Below are 21936 nucleotides of genomic sequence, written 5' to 3' on the forward strand. Positions count from 1 at the left end.
ATATATATATATATATATATATATATATATATATCCCTGGGGATAGGGGAGAAAGAATACTTCCCACATATTCCCTGCTTGTCGTAGAAGGTGACCAAAAGAGGAGGGAGCGGGACTGGAAATCCTCCCCCTCATTTTTAGTTTTCCTAAAGAAGGAACAGAGGAGGGGGCCAAGTGAGGATATTCCCTCAGAGGCTCAGTCCTCAGTTCTTACGCTACCTCGCTAATGCGGGAAATGGCGAATAGTATGAAAAAAATATATATATATACATGTATATATATATATAAGTTGGTGTAAGATTTCTCATGCTTTAGATATTACCCTAACAATGCCAGGCTTTTTTAAAATGCAATATTTACCTACAGATGTATGGAGTGCGGGATGTGTATTAGCGGAGCTGCTATTAGGACAGCCCATCTTCCCAGGTGACTCAGGTGTTGACCAGTTAGTGGAAATCATTAAGGTTCTTGGCACACCCACTCGCGAGCAGATCAGGGAGATGAACCCAAACTATACTGAATTTAAGTTTCCTCAAATCAAGTCTCATCCTTGGCAAAAGGTAGGATGGGGAGGAGTGTAAAGCCTACACTTCCTTCCTTTTATCAGTATGTTGTATGACCTGTATGAGGTAATAGTTTGTGTATATTTTTTATGATAATATGTGCAGTTTTGCAAGACATACAGCATTTACTGTCTAAATTAGTTGGTTTTAGATGGTATTTTCTTGTTTATGCTTGTAGAGAATGTGTGAGACTGTTAGATGTTTGCTTGAAGGATTATTTGATTGGCTGTTAGGTAGAATATAGTTATTTAGCAGCTCTGAATGCATCCAGTCGTTATCTGTTAAGGTGAAATTATTAATTACATGTGTTACCAGTTGTCTTTTAAGCTGTGCCAGGAATCCCTACATAATTTAGACTATAGCTGTTGGAATTACTATAGTATAACCATGCATCTGAAATTACAGATTATTTTGTTAAGAAGAGTATTTGGCCATAATGACTGATTTTTGAACATCTTTGCTTAAGGAAGGTGAAGCATGTTCTTGTGTTTCAAAAGGAAAATAGTTTTGCATCCAGCATTCTAAAGCACTATACCTTAGAAGTGTCACCAGCGCTTGTTTATATCCTGAATATTTAGAACCAGCACTTTGATTTGTTCTGTGTTTATGATTTAATTATATAATTGCCTCTTAAGATGTTTTCACTTAGAAAGCATATTGGCTATATCATTAGTTGGATAAATTTCTGTCAAGTGCTTAATTGTTTAGGATAGATAATATTGTTTATGTTAAAAGCGAAACATGGTTGGCTGTCCCATATTACAAAGAAAGGAACAGCTGACCCAGTGGTAATTTCTGTCTTGGAACCAGTGGATGAGGCCAAGTGCTAACTGGAGGCGGTGATGTTATTTTACAGGCATTGCTGACTCGCATGGCTGATTCTTCTAACAATGATAAAAAGCATCAGAAGCTTAGAGTAAGTAAGTGCTGGGCGTGGTGGCTTGGTATGCTGGATGCATTAGACCCTTCACTCCTCATTTACCACCTAAAATCCTTAGTTCATGTGGGCGAGTACATTGTGATGGCAATCGCGTTTTTGAATGTAGGCTGTCAGTTATGTCCTGTCAGTTTTGTTCAAGTTTATTGTAATTCCTTAAGTCTCAGTATAACAAATGATAGATTATCTTAACATTAAGGATATAACACTTAGTGTTTTAACATAGGAAACACTTGTAGTTGCTTTACCAATGACATGAAGTTGTTTGATGTATTTATCACACTTCTCATGTTATACAAACTATATACAAGCTGTTAATATAATTTTGCGATATGAAAGATTTGACTTGTAATTAATTTCAGTAATTCCAGCATTAATTTTTGTGTGAAATTGATGCAAAACTTTCTCAATGTTTAACCTCAAAAGTTATGATAAGAGGTTCATCCTCATTAACACCTGCTGACTATCTCAACAGCCCAAGGTCAAAGAGGACACTGTCATGGAATATTAGTTTTGTGTCCATGTTTCTCTTGGTTAAATTTTAAATTAGTTCTTTCTTGCTGTTGATGGGGTTACTTTACTTTCAATCGTAGTTAATTTTGCTCACATTTTGCTTCACAGTTACTTACATTATAATAAATAAAACTGTTTATGTAATGTAGTTCTTTGACAGTAAACTCCTGTGGAGGACCACAAAATTCATTCATGGTTGGATTAAAGTGTTATTCGATGAACACAGATTTTCCTCTTTAGTTTGACTCTTGATATCTATTTAGCATGGATAATTTTTATTCTTGTAAAGTAATACGATGATCTCAAATAGTTCTTTTCATTACACATTTATATTTTATTGACACAATCACTGGTTAAACATTGACTGTTGCCTGTATATCTAAACGCAGACTTGCTTGGCACTTACTTGCATTGGAAGTGGATTTACTGCACATATCCAGAAATGCACAGTGTGTGTGCACAAGGAGATCACCCAAACAACCAGCTCCTGGTGTTAGAGATATAGTGTCCATGTTCTGTTGCACAGTAATTACTCCGAAATTCTCCACTTCTTGATCTTTATGTAATTTTTGGGGGGAGATGCAAGTTTCTGCTTAGTCTGTGTTGTAATTTGGTGGAACCAGGTGATCCTCATCAGTTGTGCTCTAATCATGCACTGTGCTTTGAAGGTTGTTTAGTTTATTGTCGTTTGTTTATTTATGTGTATAAACAGACACTAGAATGCCATTTCCCCCATCTGGAAGATTGTCCCATGCATTGTATTTTTTCATAACTCCAAACATTCTCAGTCACATATTTCATCACTCTCTTTTTCTATCCTTTTTCTTGGTCTCTCAGTGCTTCCATAACCTTCTATTGTATTCATATACTTTTTCTTAGTTTTTGTGTTCATCTTTTCCTTATGTTTCTACCATATTACATTTTTTTAAAAATTATTGTTCCTCTTGTATCATCATAATCCTCAGTGCTTACTCTTTTCCAGTCATTATGTCATGTGATATCCACCTTTTACAACTATTCATGATTAGGCTGAACTATTACCCCTGACAAGCTTTGCCATAAATAGACTTGCAATTTTACCATTTGTAACTTGTCAGAACTCCAGCCACATTGCACACTTTTCAGTATTATCTTTAGTATGTTAGCAGCAATACTTCAACATTTTTAAAAACAAACCAGATGATTTGTCATAAACCATCATCCTCTCACTATATGATCATGTCTTACTTTGACTTTCTCTTCTCAGTTATTACAATTTTGATTATATCATTCCCTATGAATTTTCTCTTCTTACTATTCCTTATATTTGAATAATATCCAGCAGTTCTTTTGCCATTTTACTTTTTAATGTTGCATTGCTCTTAACTGTTGAACAGCTTGAACTATAATGAAATGTTTAAAGAACTACAACTAAACAACCTCAAAAGAAGAGGATGATATGGTATGCAGGGCATCAGATAGAACAGAATTGAAATACAATAATGTAAATGTCTCACATATTGGAAGATATAGAGTAATTAAATCCAAAACTATATGTAGAAGTATGTTGAAATGATGCTAAAAGAAAATATATTAATACCTAGCGAGAAAGTTGGAGGGAACCTTCACCCTTCTACTTGGTGAATTCAACACACATCTAGTGTTAGCACCAAAATGTTCCAAAGAATATTCACACCAGTTACAAAGAGTACCATGTAAACCCAAAAAATCAATATTATTCAGAAAAAGAATTGACAAAAGACTAAAAGTGTCAGTTCAACGAAAAAAAAAAGATATGTAGTGACTGCAGTGTGTTAGCCCTGCTTGAAGTAAAATCTAGTTGTAGGGTTTCATAGGTAATCTGTCTCTTTAATGGAATGGAGTTAAGATTAGAGACAGATATAACATACACATGCCATCAACCTTTGCCCAGTGTGTTAAAGTGAAGAATGTACTTAAATAAAGTGCATCTTACTTTTTTTTACAGTTAAGTCAGTCGTTCAAGTGAAACGTATATCACTATTCATGCAACGTACTAATGGATATCTTTCTCATTGTTTTTTTTATCTCTAATGCTTGTTCCCTTTGGGAACTCCTTCAAGGGGATGGCCATGATTAAAGTGTCTCAGTAACTGGTATACTCCACTCCTGTTTCTTGGCCTTTAGTTCATCCTTAATAGGCTACTGGCAGTCAACACCTCTAGGGCATTGTTTTCAGAGGCTTGTACCTTATGTTCCTTCTGACTACTTTTACCAGATGTGCCTTCATAATGTTGCTGCCTGATGTTCAAACCTATTTCTTCAGCTTATTTCTTCCACCTACTGTTCCTACCCACTGACTCAACATGTTTCTACCTCATGCTGTCTAATGTTCCTACCTACTGCTTCTATCAGTTGCTCCAACCATTTTGCTAAAAGGCAGGGCTAGCACATAGCGCTCACTGCAGGAAAATCTGGATTTACAAAGAATGAGTTTTGTAACTTCAGTGTTGTCAAGTGTTATGTATGATGAGGAGAGATTGTGTGTTTGTGGACAGAATGCCAGCAAATATTAAAGTCATAGGGATACAGCAAACCCAGGTCTTGCTTCATGTTAACCCTCTAACCATTCACTGGCTCCTCTGTTAGGTAACTTTTCATTAGGAATACTTCCCTTCTCACATCATCTTTTTATATATCTATATATTTTCAACCAGAGTTGGGGAAGTTGTAGTCATCTATAATTGATTTCATTTTGGTATTGTAGGACATTATCAGCATTCATATATTTAAGTTTCTTCTTTTTTTATACTTGTTTGCCATTTCTTGCTGTAATTAGGCAGTACCAGCAGATGAAGAACTGCCTCATTTGCTGATATTCACTCTTTAGTTGTCATATACATTATGCACCAAAATCAGAGTCCCCATCCACATATAGCCCTCACAGACCTTTTCATGATTCCCTGGGATTGCTTCACATGCCTTGGTTGAGCACATTGGCAGCAAATTACCCCCTGTATACCATATCACTCCAATTTGCTCTTGTCTCATGCATGCCTTGAACTCTGCTGCATGTTCAGGACCCAGTCACCCAAAGCATTTTTCCCCTCCATCCTTCTGTCCTGACATTGAATTTTATTTTAAGCAATTATTTTGAGGGTATGGAGGAAATCATAACTATTTAATGATTTATCTCGGATTGATTTTGAAATTGCTACCTATTCAAAAACCTTTGAGGAGAATTGATTTTTTTATTGAACCATAGTAAGAATGCTTATTTTTTATAAGGAACAGAAAATGTAAACATTTACTTTGCATGTGATCCCTTTCACTTTTGGAAGAAGCAGCATTCATAGCTGCCTATGTTAGTCACCCTGGCTTTTGAGTACCTGCCTATGAGCATAGGTTGTATTTGCTGTTTTGGACTTTTGATTTTGAGTTGCTTCAACCAAATAGAGGATACTATACCTTTCAGAAACTTATGAGCATTTGGTGCTGTGCTAAATTTTCCATCTTTTGTTTTAAGTCTTGTCTAAATTGTAAAAAGTAGAAATGACATTATGCAGGAATACGGGTTGTCTTTTTCGGTGAAGGGTAATCATACAGTAATTTAGTACTCTATAAAAGTAATCATACTAAATCTGCTACATGGTATTCTGTAACTGCAGTCATAATAAGCTTACACTCATAATCACTGTTTAGGTCATACAATCATTCCTAATCCTGCTTTTAATGCCTTTTACAGTCCATTTTGATAATATTCCTATTTTCTAGGTCCATTAAGCCTACACACTTTTTCAAACTTTTTGTCATTCATCATTTTCATGTTAAATGTTTGATCAAATCTCCTGTGCTCTTACAATTGTCCCACTTTATGGTGATTTGATTTGCAGCTTATGGTGCTTGCAGCAGTTGAGAAGTAAGGTACTGGATCAAATAAGGACTCGTAATAGTGACAGATGGGAGAAGAGGATATTCATTTGTTTTATACCTTTAATCTAAATCTTTTCTGTTAATGATAGAGTATGTTAGGATGTTTTAAGGTAATTTTGTACTCATGCATTTATAATGATGTCAAAATTCTATTTGGTTTGTGTCATACCAACTGGCAAAATATGTTTCACTTCATATTTTACCTGCTGGTAGTCAGCTTGGAAACGAGAAGGATGCCACGATTTGTATACAGTACACGTGTCCCCCAGTATTACTACCTCCAGTGTAAATTTAGCCATTTCACTTTTTGTAAAGACTGTTAATCATAAACAGTTGCAGTCCCTACCAGGTTGATCTCTGTTTTTGAAAATGAAATCCTTTTTCCTTACAAAATATGTGTATGTTATTCTGTATCAGTGGAAGTGTCCCAAAATTTAGTATACTTTTCTTTATATTGGTGTGTATATTGGTGTGGGAGGATGGTGAATAGATGTGGAAGACTGAACATGGGTGAAAGGTATTATTTTAATTTCATTCAAAGGAAAAGGCTCTAAGGATATGTATAACAATTTCAGGGTAATAGTTAAGTATACCAGGAAAAGTGTATGCAAGGGTTGACTATTAGAGTGATGAAAGTGACAGTATGCAAAATAAGTAAGGAACAAGGAGTTTAGGAAAGGTACAGGGTGTGTAGATCAGAATTTTTTGGTGAAAACGACTAAGGAAGAATATCTACAGTTAAGAAGCTGTATGTTGCATGCTAATAAGCAAAAGCAAAACTAAGGAAATGGGATGCAGTAATGGAGTGTGGTGGTGAGGTACATGTTTAGTAACATGCCTGTTTATGGATGACAGATAGGCTGAATAGCATTTAGAAGTGCTTTACTTGTAAAATTAAGGGAAAATACCATGTAAATTATCACGAAGATAGGAAGAATTGGATTCCTGAGAGAAGAGATTGATACATAATTTATGCTTGGAGTTCAAGGAAAACGTACTGGACTTAAAAAACACACCATGCATGGAGTTCAAAGGAAATAAATATACTGGAGTTAAAAAACAACACTTTCTGGAAGAAACAGGCTGATTAAATCACTTCTGATAGTACTTCAGGGAACATACCAGGAAGGCAGTGCACAAAAATATTTGTGAGCTTGCCAAGGTGGAGAGACTTTAACTTTCTGCCAATAAGAATAGAGATATAAGTAGAGCACTGTAACCTTTGAAAGAAAATAAGACATGCCAAATTAAAGTTCTAAATGAATGTAGGAGTAACAACTACATGATGTGGATCTCTACAGAAACCATTAGTATTTTGACCTGAGCAAGTTAGATGGCAAGCATTTTGCACGGGTCAAAATAATGTTATAGATACTTGCAGAAGGCAGATTCTCTTTCTCTCCCTCTCTATTTTGTGAGTGCTACGTGCTTGCCTTCAGTCATGACAAAATCTTGTAGTAGATATTTGTTTGTAGGGAGGTACTCTTATCTGCTTCATGTAGTGTATTTTTTTCCTTGCTTTCACATGTTTTCCTGTCTCCCATCCTTTCTTTCTTAAAGTCTTTTACCTGTGATGTATGCATCATGTCCCTTCTCGTATGTATCTTCCGACAGTCATTATTCCAAGCAGTCTATTATCTTTAACTCCAGTTGTATTTCAGTGGGATGGATTAATGCCATGCAGCCATGCACCTAGTGTGGGAATTAATTTTGCATAACTGGGTATTCTACCTTAATTTTTCAGATTAGCAAGTTTTTAGGGCACTTAGTTCCCTAGTAGACTTGCTTCCTTGTACTATTAATAAATAATTATCCATTTTTACCCATTCTTATTCATTTACTGTTTTTGTCATCCTAGATTCCCTCTTCTTTCTCCATTTCTTTGCATACTTTTACCCTTATATATATCTAGTTTCCTCCAGCTTACCCACTTCCACTTGTCCCTCCAAGATATTACATTTTATTATTTAAGTTTTTGATTGATTATATAATTTTTAAATCAAATATTTGGTTGTCTTTTCTATCATATCTCATATTTAGGGCATTATATATGCAGTCATTCTTTTGTTTTTGTTTATCGATTGCATTGTTGTTTTGTGCAGATTTATAACATTCCTTTTTCTTTTTTAAGGTGTTCCGTCAGCGCACGCCTGAGGATGCTATTAACCTTGTGTCCCGGCTCTTAGAGTACACACCCTCAGCACGTATCACGCCACTTCAAGCCTGTGCACACAAGTTCTTTGACGAACTCAGGGACCCCAACACCAGACTACCAAACAATCGGGAACTGCCACCCCTCTACAACTTCACTGAACAGGGTAACCAACACAAACCCACTTAACTGCTTATGCTACCTCCCATATATGGTACTAAGTTTATTTTGTGATTGTAGCATGATTTTGTGGCGATACAGAAGGTGTCTGTTTATGTAAAATAGACTGCCCTGCAGATGAAGTGGGTGATAGTAAGTGCATTTCAGCATTTGGTGATGGGTATAAAAGGTATTTATTGTAATGGTAATGGTTAGATTGACTGACTTTTTGTAGTAAGTACGTTTAATTCTACTCTGTTATTAACAGTAGAATATAATATATTGAATTTAGTAGTTTATTATGCCATTGCAATTGTATTATGGATAACATTTTGTACTTACCTATTTTGCAGTTAATCCATCTGTCCATTATTCTAATTTCCATGCAGTAACTCAAGTCCCATCATTGTCAGAAGACAGTAAGGCATAGTGTGAAGTACTTGGTGGATGAGAGAAGATTCCTGCTCAGGAATAAACAGATCTATTGTAAAAAATTGCATTGACATATACAATCATTGTGTATGGATATATAAGTAGATATGTGGATAAAGCGGTGTGTGAAGACTAATTTGATTTTGCTGCTGCTGACAGCAGGCAGATTAGAGTAATTAATTATTATCAATAGTATGATGTACTGTGGGTTTTATAAATAAGGGCTCTATTAAGGACTGAAAGATGCATACTTCTGAAATTATTATTTCTGTTGCTCATATCTCAAAATCCAGTCGCATTTACATGGGGTATATTAAGAGCATACATCCTGAGTGGTTTGAGAAAATTACTTTCGAAATTATACACTTTCATCTGTTACTGGGTTAAGCTAGGCTATGTGAAGCAGTGAATTTAGGTTTGCGGCAGGGGTGTGTGATGTCTCCATGGTTGTTTAATTTGTTTATGGATGGGGTTGTTAGGGAGGTAAATGCAAGAGTTTTGGAAAGAGGGGCAAGTATGAAGTCTGTTGAAGATGAGAGAGCTTGGGAAGTGAGTCAGTTGTTGTTCGCTGATGATACAGCGCTGGTGGCTGATTCATGTGAGAAACTGCAGAAGCTGGTGACTGAGTTTGGTAAAGTGTATGAAAGAAGAAAGTTAAGAGTAAATGTGAATAAGAGCAAGGTTATTAGGTACAGTAGGGTTGAGGGTCAAGTCAATTGGGAGGTAAGTTTGAATGGAGCAAAACTGGAGGAAGTAAAGTGTTTTAGATATCTGGGAGTGGATCTGGCAGCAGATGGAACCATGGAAGCGGAAGTGGATCATAGGGTGGGGGAGGGGGCGAAAATCCTGGGAGCCTTGAAGAATGTGTGGAAGTCGAGAACATTATCTCGGAAAGCAAAAATGGGTATGTTTGAAGGAATAGTGGTTCCAACAATGTTGTATGGTTGCGAGGCGTGGGCTGTGGATAGAGTTGTGCGTAGGAGGATGGATGTGCTGGAAATGAGATGTTTGAGGACAATGTGTGATGTGAGGTGGTTTGATCGAGTAAGTAACGTAAGGGTAAGAGAGATGTATGGAAATAAAAAGAGCATGGTTGAGAGCAGAAGAGGATGTTTTGAAATGGTTTGGGCACATGGAGAGAATGAGTGAGGAAAGATTGACCAAGAGGATATATGTGTCGGAGGTTGAGGGAACGAGGAGAAGTGGGAGACCTAATTGGAGGTGGAAAGATGGAGTGAAAAAGATTTTGTGTGATCGGGGCCTGAACATGCAGGAGGGTGAAAGGAGGGCAAGGAATAGAGTGAATTGGATCGATGTGGTATACCGGGGTTGACGTGCTGTCAGAGGATTGGATCGGGGCATGTGAGGCGTCTGGGGTGCACCATGGAAAGCTGTGTAGGTATGTATATTTGCGTGTGTGGACGTATGTATATACATGTGTATAGGGGTGGGTTGGGCCATGTCTTTCGTCTGTTTCCTTGCGCTACCTCGCAAACGTGGGAGACAGTGACAAAAAAAAAAAAAAAAAAAAAAATGTGAAGCAGTCTGGGGAAACCTTGGAAAGGTCGGTAGGGCTTGGCTGTAGGTAGGAGATCATGTTTTCACTGCATTGTACTTGACAACAATGGAGCACGTGAGGCCATTCTTCATCTGTTGCTTTTTCTACCTTACTATGTGGGAAATGGCAAACATATAAAATTGAAAATGTGAAATAAACAGAGCAGGCTAAATCAGAGTAGATACATTCTTAAATTTATGAAATTCTTTTAAGCTTGGTAGATTCCAGTAATGAATAAGGGATGCACATTCACAAAACAGACAAGATTGGTTCAACTGCTGGGCTTCAGCCAGGAGGAGGGAAACCACATTCATAAACTTAATATAATATGTGGCACAGGTGTCAAACTTTGTATCAAGAAGGAGGAAGGTCTCAGGGTAGCAAGTTACACTCAGGGACTTTGGCATTCTGGCCCTTGGCCATCTTGCAAGGCAGGGTTTAGAGGCTCCGGTTTAGGAATCTGATTCACACAAATAGTGCTTGGATGCACTTGATTCAACTCATTTTAATGAGAAAGGAATTATAGGTAATAATTAGATAGACTGAGGTTTTCCCTCCAAGGCTGTGTCATCTGTTTTTTATGCTACCTCACTCATGCTGGAAATGATGGGCATGTATGAAAAATATATAATTAACATCAGTAACTAATTAGTGGTTTATGATATGATATACTGTGGTGTATGAGAGTATTGAAGTGTAGAAGAGAAACAATATGAGGCGATTATTTGTGTTGTAATAATCTATAAAGAAAATTGTAAAAAGGAATAATGTGAAGTGGGAAATGGTGAGCATATATGAAACAAAAATTACATTCTAGTGGTAGTACATACCAGTTTGTAATGGTGATGTTGGAACAAGATTTCATATTTGGTTTATAGAAAAATTACAGAGGAGTCATATAAGAACAGCATGAAAAATAATATAAGAACAAATACAGCATCACAGATTGATTATTATGAATATTTATTATAGGCTGACTGCTATCTGTACATTCCTCATTTACCTTGGGCAACCAGGTATGCTTACCCCTTCATACATAAAAATGTCATTTACACTTTAATAGAGAATGTAAAATGATAGGTATTCAGAAAAAGTATAAGTTATCCGTGATATGATTTTCTATTTCTGTAATTACACTTCTAACTTTCCTTGGAGATTTTTTCTTCATTGAAATGTCTTACCATGTTAAAGGCTGGTCTTCTTTACATGTTTCCTTTTCCTTCAGCAGAATCTGGAGTTGTCTGTTTGGCCTTCATTGTCTTTTCTTGGTAGATTTCTTTAATAGTACCTCATGTCGGCTAGGATGTTTTGAGTCATCTTTGAACTCTGTTCTGTGTTTGGGTCATCCTCAGGAAATATAGAGAGTGATTGCGTTATTCCAAACTGAAGCCCACGTAAATGAAAGAAAACGGTGTAAATGGACTTTGTGCATTGTTCCAAAAATGGTGTAAATTAAAGATGCATAAATTGAAAGGTTTCAGTACTTCTGTTTACATGATGTGGCTCAAGTGCTTGTATCTTCTCACTTCTATCAGATATACATATTCTTAACATGTTTCCAGTGCAAAATGGAAGTATATATTCTCTGTCTCCCAAGATTACCTATAAGAACCCTTGCAAAAGAACATCTGTTACTAAGAATTAAAAGAAATATGTAATTCTTAAAGGTTAGTAGAGTCAGAACTGCCCATAGGCCTTTCTTTCTGATTTTACCATATGCTAATTTAGATGTATATGCTTCATAAACTTTCATCTCTTTTTAGAATGTTCTCTACTACATGCTTAGTTTGAAAATCATGTCTGCACTCATATTTTCCTTTCTGAATCTTCATCTTTTTTATGTGCAAAGGGCTAACATTTCCTTTTAGCTTAATCAATCCTTCCAAGAACTGTCACTTATACCAACAGGACATTCCCGTTTAATTCTTAAAATGATATTTACTCCCTTTAGTTGTAATCTGTGGAACAAACTCAATCTTCATCCAGTGGTCAGGTATGCAGCCAAAGACTGTTGAACACACTTTCCAGATTCAATCAGCAGCAGCTTTGCCTCTCTTCGTGCTCACCATTTAATATATTTTCTCTGCTTTTCTATGTATTATTTTGCATTTCTGTTCATCTCACAGCCTCCATTTTAATGTCTTCCTCTCCTGTATACCTGTTCTGCACTCTCCTGACATAAGGTACTGTAGCATCATTGCTTATATCTCATACCATAATTTCTTGAAGGTATTCTTCACCACTTACAAGCTTCATTTGTTGCTGCAAACAGCCTTTTAAACTTTCTCAAAAACCTATCTTCTGCACCTATTTAACTTCTCCAAAATAGCTAGTTATTCTTCTTTATACTTTCATATTACTATCATTTGATAAATCCCCTTCATAAACTTAAATAATACCCCCTGAGTTACCTTGACCATTATGTATTCTCTTATTCATCCCATTTACAGCATGTCATCCTCGATATACCTCATCACTTCAGAAATTTGTCCCTAGCACACCTCTTGCTCTGTGAATATTTGGGCTCCAATATCCCAGTTGTTTTTATTCCAGCCCTCCATCTTTGTCTTGGTTTCCCCTACCTCCCTTCATTTCTGACATGTTCTACTCAGTCTTTCTTTGCACAATTCTACTGTCTGAATCTGTTTAGCATGCCCTCGTCAGGTCTCTCAGTCAGAATGCACTTCTTACCGTAAATCTTTCTTACATGTCATTCCTTACATGATTGACATGCTTCACTACCCATATTGTCTGCCCTCAGTCATTCTTTTTTCAACACGTACCTTCATCTGTTCTAAAGCACTGAGGGCCTTCCTTCCATGCAACCTTCAATGCATCTAAGACCCACAGCCCCCTGACCCACCCCACAACTCTCTCCCCAACCCCCAGGGTTCCATCTGCATCCATTGTACACTCCCAGGTACTCCTCTTCCTCCAGATCTTCTGTATATCAATTGTGTATATGTAGATGCCTGCTGATAGTATTTATATTTACCACTTGCCTTTTCCTCCCTGCTTTAGAAGCTGTTTTACCTGCTGATTCTTATACTTCATGCATCTTTTCATCATTGACATTTTCACTTGGGACATGCATACTTGCCACTTATTCTTCTTTTAAAGGGTTCTTTCAAGGTGCTCGGGAAAGTACTGTTTTACAGAATTTTTTCTTTTAAAGGATTTCTTTTTCCTGTTTAGTGTACAACAAACTGTTGATTTAGGATGTTTTTTATATGTTTAGTGTATAACAAACTGCTGATATGTAAGAAGTGATCTTGCTATGTAGCAAGAAACACCAATTACATATTTCATGGATTGCATTGTGTTTTAGTTTTCTCCATTTGTGACAGTGTTTCGTGTTGACAGTTTAGTTCAAAACTGATTATAATGAACCAAAGCAAAGTAGCACATATTTGTCTTCATATGTTTTGTATTAGCATGTGTTAATGAATGAGTAACAGTGGCTGAAAGGTTTGATATATTTCTGATGATGTGATTTAAGACATTATGAAGCATACTGTACAAACAGCTTGCATTTTATGAAGAAATTTGTGAAAAGATTGAGGGTTTCAATTAACTTCTTTGTTGATTGCAAAGATAAATCTGTTACAGAAATATTCATAATCATTGTTAAATTATTTTTTTCTTTTGTATTAATGGAAATATGAATATTTCAGAAATCAAGATCCAGCCGGAGTTGAACAGCAAATTGATTCCTCCACATTACCGTGGTGAAGTGGCCAACAGCAGTGCTGGTGGTGGTTCATCTGCTGTAGACTCTTCAGAGGGTGCTGCAGCTGCTGCCATCAATGATAACTGAGTTTGGAGGTGGTCTGCTCTTCCAGCCACCCCTGCAGCCTCCCCATGTGCCTCCCAGCCCCTTTGTGCCTTGATGTTGACTGCTCCAGTGCAGAAGGAGGTCTGGCTGAAGGGGCTGTGGAGGCCTGACTTCTTGGGCGGATAGCTGTACCTCAAGCTGCAGCCTGGCTGTTTATTATGCAGCCCTCATGATGTGTAAAGTGTAAATATATTGAACATTACTAGTGAATGACTCCCCAGGCTTGAGGCACCCAGCAGCCACACCGTTTGCTTGTTATTGCATACACTGTTGTGCCAGTGTGGCCAGGCCCAGGTGTTCTCGACCTTGAGGCAGCAGCTTGGTGCTGACGGCTAGCCCTTGGGTGCCCAGCCCACTGCATGCGTGGTAGCTACCGCTCACGGGGTCGTGCAAGCACTCAACCTCTCGCCCAGCAGTGGAACCAGCCTCGGATGCATTGTATTTGTCTTGGACTATCATAGTTAGGTCCATGTCTGCACCAAGTTTTGTAGGCCACTGTTGCATGGGAGTCTGTATGCTCTGACGAGGTGTATAGTTTGACCAACAGCAATGTGCTCCCTCTTGGTATTCTGCTGCCTCCCACCTCCCCTGCTGTCCCCTTACCTTCTCACCTGCAGCAGCTAGTTCACCCCAAGCCAGTGCTAGTGATGAGTTGTGAGTTGTTGGTGTGTCACACTGAGTTAGTGCCAATGTTACTTGTAGTATCACATCTGTTTGCCCGCCCTGGGCTCACTTTGTTCCTGCTCTTCTGCTGGGGACACCAGCTTCCCATTTAGCATCAGTGTCCCTGGAATTGCAAGAAAAAAATTTGATATTAGGAGGCCAGCCTGGGCTTCACTGGTCCCTAGACAGCACATACACCATCACATTATCCCATCACCAGTAGAGGACGAGTTAGTGCTCGTCACCATATTTTGTGATTGTAACCATCATAGTGTGGATCCTTCCTCATGATCCAGCATTATTATGGTTTAGGTCATACAGGTCATGGCAGGATATGGATTGGACAACATGCTCGTGTTGCTTGCGTGGATTATGTGATTGTAACCTTCATGATGTGGATCCTTCCTCATGATCCAGCATTATTATGGTTTAGGTCATACAGGTCATGGCAAGATAAGCAAAGGATTGGACAACATGCTTGTATTGCTTGCATGGATTTTGTGATTGTAGCCATCATAGTATGGATCCTTCCTCATGATCCAATATTATTGTGGTTTAGGTCATACAGGTCATGGCAGGATGAGCAATAGGATTGGACAACATGCTTGTGTTGCTTGCATGGAAATCACCACATTGAGGATTATGGTACAGTCCCTCTGAATAGGCTGATAGGCTCATGAACTTGTGGGAAGGACAAGCAGTCATCTGCTTGTCCAGCATTTTAATGTTGGAATTCCTCTTCTGTATATAGTGTTCATTTTCACTTTGCCATCACAAGTACAATTTATACATAGACAGTCCTTCAGGTAGTCTCTACAGATGACCAGGGCCCTTGGCCACCTTGTAGTTCATCACAGAGCATTTGAATGGATGTTTCTGTTCAGTGACTCTTGTGTGATCCTCTGTATTGTTCGATTGCTGGTGGAGAGGTGTCAGGTGTATCATAATGATTGTCCTTTTTTCTTTCTTTCTCATTAACCCTGTTGTGTAAGTGATGGAACTGCAGTAAACATCCCCCTCCACCTCCCCCCCATCCCCTGATGGTTTTGTCCGACACCATCCAACCAGTGACACTTGCATAGAAGCCTAGCAATACCATCAGTGATTAGGAGCTTTAGAAGGTCGTACTACAATAAGGTTCATTTTTGATATCCACTCCTAGGAAGAACTACTTGAACCTCATTGAACTACTGTCCAAGGCTTGTAATTACTCTTTTAAAGCATTTGCTCATGTCATGTTTATCCTTTAATATGATGTAGTGGGAGACAAAATAAGTAAACAGCCTGGTTGCTATTTTTTTCATAGCATGGATGATATCATAGTTTTATAACTATAATTCATTGATTGGTACTGCTGTGACAAGTCCTAAAAATGGTATTATCCTTCTTGTCTTAAAAGACATACTGAATACATGGACTGCATCAGCAGTTTGAGCTTTAAATATTTAATGAGGATCATTTCTATACATTGCAGAGTAGGAAGTAAAGCCTTATTTTAATCAAATCAAAAGTTAAAGCTTGATTATAAGCTTTACTCTTCCTCCAGTGAGACTGTCCATCTCCCAATCAGGTTTACTTCATCATAGATTCAATTGTTTTAAGTCATATAACTCTGTGAAAACCTCTTCACATCCATGTTTTAAGGGCATCAAGCCCACCAGTTCCTCGATTGTCCTGGGTCTGCTTAATCATATTTTTTATCATGATATGGGTTTTGAACTGTGTGTTCATGTTTGGTATCTGTACATTTCACAGAAAAAGGATTCACATCAAAATCACATATTGTTGAAAAATAGATTAATTGAGGCTTGTGAACACTTGAGGCATTGGTGTTGTGCACCAGACTCACACAGATCATTTAGGGCCTAGGGCAAGTGAAGTGAAGCAGGATGGGCTAATATAAATATTCATATGCCAATATTCTTCTTTACATTCTTGTTCATGCAGAACATAGGATTTTGAGATTTATATATTGTTTACTCTCATTTCATGAAAATAAGCATAAATTGTACATAATGACAAAAATCCTATGATCTGGGTAAACAAGTTCTCGGTAATTGGGGTGTTGGTGAATGTCTCATCACCAAGTATATTCTGCTACTCATCCAGGGCACGAAATAATTTCCTTTTCAAATATTGTAGTAAAATGGACAAGTTCAGTGTTGGCGAGTTTTAGATGGGACTTTCAATTAGGTTTCATATTCCATTTCACAGTGCAAAATAATGAGCCATTATTGAAGTTCCCACATCAGAAGGACATTTTGCTGAATAAGTCGGTATACAAAAATGCAGTGCTGGGCGTTTGTGGGTATTGCTGCAAGAAAATCTCTGTCATCCTTGATTTGTGGCTTGTTCACTCAATAGAATGAAACACAATTTGTGCAGAAGTAATATATATATATATAGACTGCAACATGTAGTGATAGAGATAGAAACTTTTGCCGGGAGGGGACATGTAAAGATCAGGTGTGTGTGCGTATCTGTGCAGTGGGTTGTCGTAAAAGGCATGATTACTGAATGAAACTGAAGTTTTACTCTATTGGGTGTCTAAATTTGTTGTGCTAAGGATGTATAAAAGTACGAAATTGTTAATAACCCCAAGTTCCCCTTTTGTAAAATATGAGGATACCAGGGTAAGTTTAGCATATAATACCTCATGTACAGAAAAAGCAAAGAGCAGTAAGATGGATTTTGATCATGATAATTGGTGTATTAAGAGCTATTGTTTTTAATGCAGAACAGATCTGACAACCCAGGCACTACAATAAGGAGCTGTTACCAGTTGACAGATGAGTTTTGCCACAATAGAGGGCTTAATGGTTAATTATTATTGTTTACGTGATAGGCGTAGCAATTGACCTGAGATTTGAGGTGGAGTGCTCAACTGTCTGTCAATGGTGTGACAAATGGCCGCGACACTTCTCTAAGGAACACAGAGCAAAATGGAATACGGTGGAAATTATATGTAAAACTATCTTCTGTAGTTGGGGGGGGCCTTGAAGATATCCTTTATGGTATGAATTAACATTGCTCAAGTTTCTATTGTTCTTGTATTTATTGTTCTGTTATGGAAAGGATAGGAGGTTGGGATAAACATCTGTTTTACTTTGGTTTTGATAGCTCATAATTGTATCCTTGGAGAATGTTAGTACCAATAGATAATATTAAGCTTTTAATCAAGTAATTCCAGGTTAGAGAAAACATAGCTCTCAGCCAGTTTTAATGTAGCAAGGAATAAGAAATTTCTCTTAAATGGGATGACCAGGGTCAGATGCAAAATTGACCTGGATCCTCTTATACAGTGGAAGTAGAGGGGGGTGGGGATGGGGCATCATCAAAGGTTAATGTCCACACATGTGGGAATCATATGCATCTTCTAGCTTTCACCCAAATCAAGAAATATGTGGATAAGCATGAGCCCCTTCGCTGAGCAGTGTCGCGGCCCACTCTTGATGAGGGAATCCTATCCTGAGTTCACAACACCTTAGCCAATAATATTTGTAATTACCCTAATGTAAAAATGTACTCTAATGCTTAAAGTGTGCTTTTAAATTAATGTAGATGCAACTGTTCTTGTTCTTATGTTTTTCTTAATGGATGTACTTTTAAATGACAACATGTAGTACATGTACTAAGTTTATAGTATAATTGTTTTAATAAAGAGCAGTTGTATTACTGTCATCTGGATGATTTTTTAGTACCCTTCAAAGGTTATCCCACTAACCAAAAGGACGCCTACTCAGTTAAGAGATCTAGGTAGTAGTTGGTAGATACCCATGGTCTAGGGAGATATATTATTGGTACTACCGCCTGGGTTTTGGGAGTGTTAGTAATGGCTGTATGGTGAGCCAGCACTTGGTTGGTTGTCAAATTGTATTCCTTTTGACCCAGGTAGCTGTAGCTATCTTTTTTCTGCCTCACCTACACTCTGCTAGTATTCTGTCCACAAACATACAATCTCTCCATGTCACAATAAAACACTTAATACTTAATTCACGCAACTTGTACTTCACAACTTGCAGATTTTCCTGTGGTGAGCACAAGGTGCTGGCCCTGCCTTTTAGCCAAATGGTAGGAGCAATAGATAGAAATAGTACTCAGGATGGCCAGACAGTTGCTTTGGGTAGAAACATTAGGCAGTAGTAGGTGGTAATATTAGGTAGACACATTAGGTATAAGTAGCCAGTAGGATCATTAGGAAGGAGCTTTTGTTAACACTGTGAGAGAGTTTGCCCTTTGTCAGTGGCCTGTTAAGAATGAGGCAGTAAAGGCTAAGAAGTAGCACTGAAGGTCAACAGTTACAGAGACTCTTTTACTGTGGCCACCCCCACTTGAAGGAGTTCCCAAAGAGAACAGGCATCTGGGATGTGTGGATCAGGTGTCTGCTTTGAACAACATGAAAAATACTTAGAAAAACATGGATTTGTATGTAGCATTTTTGGATCTGGAGAAGGCATATGATAGGGTTGATAGAGATGCTTCGTGGAAGGCTTTAACTATATGTTGTGGGAAGTAAGTTGCTAGAAGTATTGAAAAGTTTTTACCAAGGATGTAGGGCATGTGCACAAGTAGGAAGAGAGGAGAGTGATTGGTTCCCAGTGCATGTCGGTTTGCAGCAGGGGAGTGTGATGTCCCCATGGTTGTTTAATTTGTTTATAGACGGGGTGATTAGGGAGGTAAATGCAAGAGTTTTGAAGATAGGATCGAGTATGCAGGGATGAGAGGGCCTGGGAAGTGAGTCAGTTGTTTGCTGATGCAGCTCTAGCGGCTAATTCATTTAAGAAACAGCAGAAGTTGATGACCAAGTTTGGAAAATTGTGTAAAAGGAGAGAGTTGAGAGTAAATGCAAATAAGAGCAAGGTTATTAGGTTCAATAGGGTTGAGGGACAAGTTAATTGGGATGTAAGTTTGAATGGAGAAAAATTGGTGAAAGTGAAGTGTTTTAAATATCTGGGAGTGAACTTAGCAGTGGATGGAACCATGGAAGCGGATGTGAGTCACAGGGGGGAGGAGGTGGCAAAGGTTCTGGAAGCACTAAAACCACAGCTCCCTTTTCACATCCTTGCCCCACAAAACTTTCCATGGTTTACCCCAGACGATTCACATACCCTGTTTCAATCCACTGACAATACGTTGACCCTGGTATACCACATCGTTCAAATTCACTCTATTCCTTGCACACCTATCACCCTCCTGTATGTTCAGGCCCCGATTGCTCAAAATCTTTTTCACTCCATCCTTCCACCTATAATTTGGTCTCCCACTTCTTGTTCCCTCCACCTCTGACAGATATATCCTCACTGTCAATTTTTCCTCACTCATTCTCTCTCTCCATGTGACCAAACCATATCAATACACCCTCTTCTGCTTTCTCAACCACACTCTTTTTTATTATCAAACATCTCTCTTACTCTTTCATTACATAATCAAACTACCTTGCACCACATATTGATATATAGATGAATAAATAGGTGTGTAGATTCAAGAGGTTTAAGAAAATTTTACATAACAGCTAGAGTGCATCTGTGTATAAAATAAATATTCTCAAGATACAATATATCCAAAGCAAGGTGTCACCTCTTTGAACAAGACCTGGAAGTTTGTTTAGAATGAAAGCTGTTCATGCTTTTATGAAAGGCAACTCATATGATACAGTAAGTTTATGCAAGAAGTTTAGGATTTTAATGAAATAAAGACAGGTTTTAGAGGAGGGAAGTCGTGGAACTTTTTATGAAAGATGAATCGTTTGACTTGAGTTCAAGCATATGAGCCACAAAACTGAGGTGTGATACTTGTAAAGAATAGTAACAGTTATGGAAATGATTGTCTTCTGTAATGACTAAGAAGAGATAAAGAATATTTTTTGGAGAAAACCAGAATGTGCAGCTGATTAGATTTGTAAAAACTAATATGAGGCACATGATTTTGGGGAGAGAATAAAAGGAATGATAGTAATGTAAAAGGCCTTAAGTGAAAGTAGCCAGTAGTGCCAGAGGGAGTGGTGGATGGGGAGCTGACCTCTGCTTTCCTACCCAGTTTCTAACATAAATAAAATTATGACCCCTTGATTCTTGGTGGGTGGGGAGCTGCCCTCTGCTTTCCTACCCAGTTTCTAACATAAATAAAATTACGACCCCTTGAATCTAATCCAATCCTCCAGCAGATAAACTTATCAAGAACCATTAGGTCTCCTGTTATCTTTCATTCCCATTACCTAGAAGCATATTCAGATACAAGGCCAGTCCATTTGGCAAGTCATTTATATAGATTAAGAAAAGCTGATTGACAGGTCGGACTGAGAATCAGTTGGTAGTACTGGCAACGAGAGCATGGCCTTGCTGCTCAAATTCTTGCAAAATGAACAAGGATCCAATAATCATAATTTTAGTGATGTCAAAAGAACCATGGAACTAGAGATTTCAATGATTCCACACACTGCAACAATTTGATGTAATTGTTTCCTGTTATAGGCTTCATGTTGTTAACTGAAACATGATTTTCGGGATTCATGGAGCACAAATTAAACAGAAATCCCACATTTTGGACTGTAAAACTGTCATCTTTGAATTGTTGTCGTGGATCTCTGGACAGTTTCATATTTGTACAGACTTCCAGGAAAAAATGACTGTATCTGCTCTGTTTCTATTTTCCCATGACACAGTCCTAAGGTGCTTAGCTAATCAGGCCTACGGGATTTATATGGATCAAGAAATTTTATTTGTGTATGTGTCTTTTCTAGACCTCTTCCCTATCCACGCCACTGACGTTGCTAATGGCTATATCATGATGTCTTTTCACTGTAAAGAAACTTTTGAAAATATAAATCATCTGATATACCATTCCATCTTCCTTAGCAACTCTTCTGAATCCCTTAGCCTGATTAGCTGTTCTTTAACTGCTAATTTATTTCTGAGGAATTTAAGATTCTTTTTTCATTTTCTTATTCATATAATCCATGAAACTGCCCTTTTTCTTTTTTTGATGCTTAAATCATTTTCGCTAAATTGGTTTGTAAAAATTTCTTTCTCTCTTGTTTAAGGCAGGACACCTTTTCTCATGAGAAGCATTTTTATAATCACAATACTTGCAATCGTGCAAGTTTTGTTAGCTTGGATATTTTCTGTCCTTGTCTGAAGTTGCCATGGCATTAATGACTTCATGAATTCTTTCAGCTGCATTTCACCACTTCTAATATCTTTTCCAAACTTTTATCTTCTTGTATCAGTAAAGAGG

At 37.8% G+C, this 21936-nt stretch overlaps 1 protein-coding gene across 10 annotated transcripts in view; it reads left to right on the forward strand.

Moving 5' to 3' along the window:
- The window catches only part of sgg (glycogen synthase kinase 3 beta homolog shaggy), a 78528-nt gene extending 60144 nt beyond the window's left edge, over positions 1-18384 (forward strand). For 4 of the 10 annotated variants that reach the window (XM_071682544.1, XM_071682543.1, XM_071682545.1 and 1 more), the window contains 4 exons: positions 367-560; positions 1420-1479; positions 8036-8222; positions 13880-18384. In XM_071682544.1, the coding sequence (XP_071538645.1) occupies positions 367-560; positions 1420-1479; positions 8036-8222; positions 13880-14022 (584 nt within the window). In that variant the 3' untranslated portion in view covers positions 14023-18384. Of the gene's footprint in view, positions 1-366; positions 561-1419; positions 1480-8035; positions 8271-13879 lie in introns of all 10 variants that reach the window. The other 6 variants (XM_071682549.1, XM_071682547.1, XM_071682550.1 and 3 more) reach the window with 3 other exon arrangements.
- Positions 18385-21936: the final 3552 nt, after the last annotated feature.

This window comes from Panulirus ornatus, chromosome 34 (assembly GCF_036320965.1).
Source record: "Panulirus ornatus isolate Po-2019 chromosome 34, ASM3632096v1, whole genome shotgun sequence".
NCBI classification, from domain to species: domain Eukaryota; kingdom Metazoa; phylum Arthropoda; class Malacostraca; order Decapoda; family Palinuridae; genus Panulirus; species Panulirus ornatus.